Source organism: Mus caroli, chromosome 4 (assembly GCF_900094665.2).
Source record: "Mus caroli chromosome 4, CAROLI_EIJ_v1.1, whole genome shotgun sequence".
Lineage (NCBI taxonomy): Eukaryota > Metazoa > Chordata > Mammalia > Rodentia > Muridae > Mus > Mus caroli.
Window position 1 is genome coordinate 81294406 of NC_034573.1, and position 4450 is coordinate 81298855.

Sequence of the window (4450 nt, forward strand, 5' to 3'; positions counted from 1 at the left end):
TCCTTAAAAGTTTTGATTTTTCTCAGGACAGTTGTTGGAGACATTGGTGTTTTCTGTCTCTCCTGAATGCCCCTTTTGCATATACTTTCTTGCTTCCCACTTAGGGACCAGGTTTAATTTGATCATCTATCTCGGATTTGGCTCTGAGAGTTGCAGAAAAGATGGAAGCCAGAAGGATAAACCCAGGATTCTGTGTAAACAAAGTTGAGGGGCCAGAGCAGATAATTCTGAGAGGTGGATGAAGAACAAGATGATGCAGATGTGAAGTGGATGAGAGGTGGATGAAGAACAAGAGATGCAGATGTAAAGTGGATGAGAGGTGGATGAAGAACAAGATGATGCAGATGTGAAGTGAAGAAGGGACAGACACCCTCAGCTTTCCCAGGGAATCATGAGGAGCAAGATAAAGGCATTTAGTAAGGGTCGGGGTGCTTAGGGGCTCCTCATCTGTAGGCTCAGAAGCACATACACATTTACTAAACCTTCTGGAGCAAATCATTTCTCTGATGGCAAAGGTTTTGGGGTAAATAAAAGAGGTGATACATTCCTCTGGCCACCGTAAATGCCCAGGCAGGCTGTAACTTTATAAGCACAGAGCCCCAGCAATAGAGGAGAAGCAGAAGGTACCCCACGTTCTGGCTTTTGAGCCACCTGCTTGCTGCTTCCTTTATCAATCCCATGCAGTTGATGCCACAGTCATTTCCCTAGATGCTTTAGATTTCCTGTTATCTCTTACCTTGTGTATTGCATGTGTCTTCCTTTGATTTTAAGTTCCTCAAAGGCAGGAGCCAGAAACTATACTACTTTTTTTAAAGGAGTACTTTACAAAGAACCCTTTATAAGAAGTGTCCAGCAATTATTAACATAGATGGCTATAGAAACCAGTAGAAATTAAATTGCCATGTTGACTTTTTGTATTATAAATATTTTATTTTCTGAGGTTAAAAAGTTTAAATAAAAAGTAGAAAATAATTTAAATTATAAATTAATAAAAACTCTATGTTTTCCTTTGACCTTTCAAATGCAGTAGATTCACTACCAGTCCCAGAGTCCGTCTCTGATGCTTAAGGGTTGCCTGCAACCACCACTCATTCTGAGGCATCAACTGACAGGTCTTCATTTTTGGAAGTTTCTGGTAAGTCTTCGGATGATGAAAAAGTTCCTGAAGATCTCTGCTCGGACCACCATCCAGGCGTAGCTGTTGTACTTCATGAGTTTAAGGTACCTTTGCACCCTCCAGTAATAGCTCTTCAAGTGGAGAGCAGTTGAGGACGTCTCCCACGTCAATCTTTCTTCTTGCTTTTCCTCTAGTATTTTCTTCAGAAACACTGTCTGCTGGTGGAGTTCATCCAGGAGACGTTCAACAAGAGTCTCATTCCACCCAGTGCTGGAGAAATTGTTTCTGAAGACAAGAAAGACATTCTGGAGCATCTCTTGGATGGCAAAGGCAGAGTGACTCTTCTGCATCTTCTCCGTCATCTCCATAGGGATCTTGAAGTCCGTCCTGTAGGTGAGGTTGATCTTTCCATTCAGCTGCTCCAGGAGCTTCTGACATTTCCGAAGGTTCGTCCTTTGTTGGAGCTGGAGCTGCTCGTAGTTGATGGAGAGGGCTGTGGTGGAGAAGCACAGCAGGAACGCAGCGTGGAGGATCCACCTGTTGTTCATGATGGAAGCTGGGCTGGTGTTGGCTGCTACCTGCAAGATGAGGCAAAGGCTGTCAAAGGCTGCAGTGAGAATGATCTTCCTTCATGGTCTGTGCTATTTATAAGGGATGGTCCTTTCTGCCTCAGAGGAATTTCCCACTTTCAGTTCTCCCTTTCAGTTTTCCTCTGTCATTTTCTCTTATTCTAACAGCTTCTAATATTCATTTTATTCAAGCTCCTGGCTATTTTATATGCTATGTACTGGGTTAAAATATATACAAACTAAGGATTTATAAAACCTTGTACAGTTTCACCAATTGCTGGAGCAAAGGAAGAGAAATATCCAGGAGAGAAGAACAGAAAGCAGACAGCCCTGAAGATAAAAGAACTCTCAAACAGCCAAAGTGTCCACTGAAAAGCCAGGCAGAGTAGCTGCTCATTCAGGATGGCACAGCTGCTGCCCTTTGAAATAGTGGGCTGGTGGGAGAGGGTCTCTGTGAGCTCCCAGGGGGATTACAATAGTGTACTATAAGAGAAATGTCACATCAATGGGCCATAGCTCCCTTTGGGAGAGAACCCCACATCCTGGAGAAACTGCTTAAAGTGGGGTCCAGTTTGAGCAGTGTCAAAACAAGAGACCAGGGAAGGAAGGGTTGTGAGTGGGTAACAGAGAGAGAAACGGCCAAGTTTCCCAGCACTTCACCAAAGCAACAGAAGAGGGAGCTCTGAGAAGTGAGAAAAACCAACTTGGGCCACTTCTAAAGGAGCAAGGACAATGAGGGGCCACAAGAGAGAGTAAGTACTGGCAGGACCAAATACAGAGTTATTAGTAACACAGTGTCTCCAGGATAATGAAAATATTCCAGGATCTTGTACATATAACACAGATCACAGCTGCAATACTCTCATGCAAGAGCTTAGCGTATTAAATAATTATCTAGAATAGTAAAAACCAGAGTGGGAAACTCTAGAAATGAAGTAAAAAAGAAACTTTAAAAAACAAAACACAACAATAGGTTTTGTTAAATTATACACAGTCACAAAAATGAGTTCTTTGGGAGAAATCTCCATTGGAGAAAAACCTTGAATCTTTTGAAACATATATCACAGCTAAAATCCAACAATACATAAACATTATTACATATTGATTAGGGGCAAAGTGAGATTTGTTCAATATTATAAGATACATAAAACATATGCAGTGGATTAGAAGGTCAAATGACCAAATAAAGGAATGTGAAAAATGACATTGGAAGAAGGGTGTTCTATTGTATCAATACATGAATCCCAAGGCATAGTAGGAAATACTGATAATGTGACTGTGGACAAATTATACATTTCAGTATAGCAAAGCCACCAAGAAAGTCAGGGAAAGGGCAGTGTCAGAACCATGCTGGTGATGAAGAATGGAAAACATCATTCTCTGCCCTCTCCAGGAGGTTCCCCACAGAAAAATTAAAACTAGCCAGACGCCAGGAAGAAAACCTTGAGGGATTGATAAAGATGAGATGAGACCTGTCTGCTGTTGGTGGGTTTATAAATATGTAAGTTAAACAAAAATGAAGTAGGCATTTTTATTTTATAATTTTAAATGTACATTTATTTGGTGGGGGCAGGAATGAGGGGTGTGAGTGCCACAGTGGTCAGATAGGAGGTAAGAAGACAACGTATAGAAGTCTGTTGTCTTCTTTGATCATGTAGTATCCCGAAATCTGCTGAACCACAGGTTACCATTTTCATTAACCATATCTGCAAAGGGAACAGAGTAATAAAAGCTCTAGGGTGCTGTCAACTCGAGTCATAAATTTATTCAAACATTTGAAGTACAAAGATTTTGTTTTTCAAAACCAGCTGGAACAGAATTCTTATTCTGCATGACTTTAGGTTCATCCACTGTAAGGTGTGTGGGAGTGTCTGTGTCTCCTCTTAGGTCTGGGCAGATTTTATATTTAAGAACCAATGATGATTTTGGAGGCTGGATCAGAAAGATGAACATAACATCTGATTTGTTTTCTGGGATTCTTGCTCATGAGATTTTCAACAACTTAGTATAAGCTAAGTTGAGTAAGAAAGCCCAAATAAGCTGGCCATGAAGGCACAGACTTATAGTCTCAGTTCCTGAGAGACTGAGGCAGGAAGATTGCAAGAGCAAAGTCAGTCTGGGCTACAGAGCAAGCCTGAGGCCATCTGTGCAGAATAGTTTCATGTCAACTTGACATAAGCTATCTGAGAGACAGGAACCTCACTTTAGAAAACACTGCCATAGAAAGTACCCAAGGAGCTGAAGGAGTTTGCAGTCCCCTAAGAGGAACAACAATATGAACTAACCAGTAACCCCAGAGCTCCCTGGGACTAAACCATCAATCAAAGAAAACACACAGAGGGACTTGTGGCTCTAGCTGCATATGTAGCTGAGGATGGCCTAGTCAGTCATCAATGGGAGGAGAAGCCCTTGGTCCTGTGAAGGTTCTATGCTCCAGTATAGGGGAATGCCTGGGCCAGGAAGCAGGAGTGGGTGGGTTGGAGAGCAGAAGGAGGGGAGAGAGGATAGGGGATTTTCGGAGGGGAAACTAGGAAAGGGGATAACATTTGAAATATAAATAAAGAAACTATCTAATAAAAAAATAAAAAGAAAAAAAAAAAACGAAAGAAAAAAACACTGCCTTAAGACCCAACTGTAGGGTTTTCTTACTTAATAATTGAAGGAGGAGGGCCCAGCCCATTGTGGGTGGTGCTAACATTTGTCTGGGTTTTACAAGAAAGTAGGCTGAACAATCCATGGGAAGCAAGCTATTAAGCAACCTTCC

The 4450-nt window shown here is 41.7% G+C and overlaps 1 protein-coding gene across 1 annotated transcript; it reads right to left on the reverse strand.

Annotated features, from left to right (window-relative positions):
- Nucleotides 1-910: 910 nt before the first annotated feature.
- Ifnb1 (interferon beta 1) lies at nt 911-1679 on the reverse strand. Its single transcript, XM_021161657.1, has one exon. The coding sequence runs from the start codon at nt 1663-1665 to the stop codon at nt 1117-1119; it is 549 nt and encodes a 182-aa protein (XP_021017316.1). The 5' UTR covers nt 1666-1679; the 3' UTR covers nt 911-1116.
- Between the last annotated feature and the right edge of the window lie 2771 nt (nt 1680-4450).

Bases quoted from the DNA above. Each gene is read 5' to 3' on its own strand.
- Ifnb1 (XM_021161657.1), bottom strand. From the start codon at position 1,665: ATGAACAACAGGTGGATCCTCCACGCTGCGTTCCTGCTGTGCTTCTCC.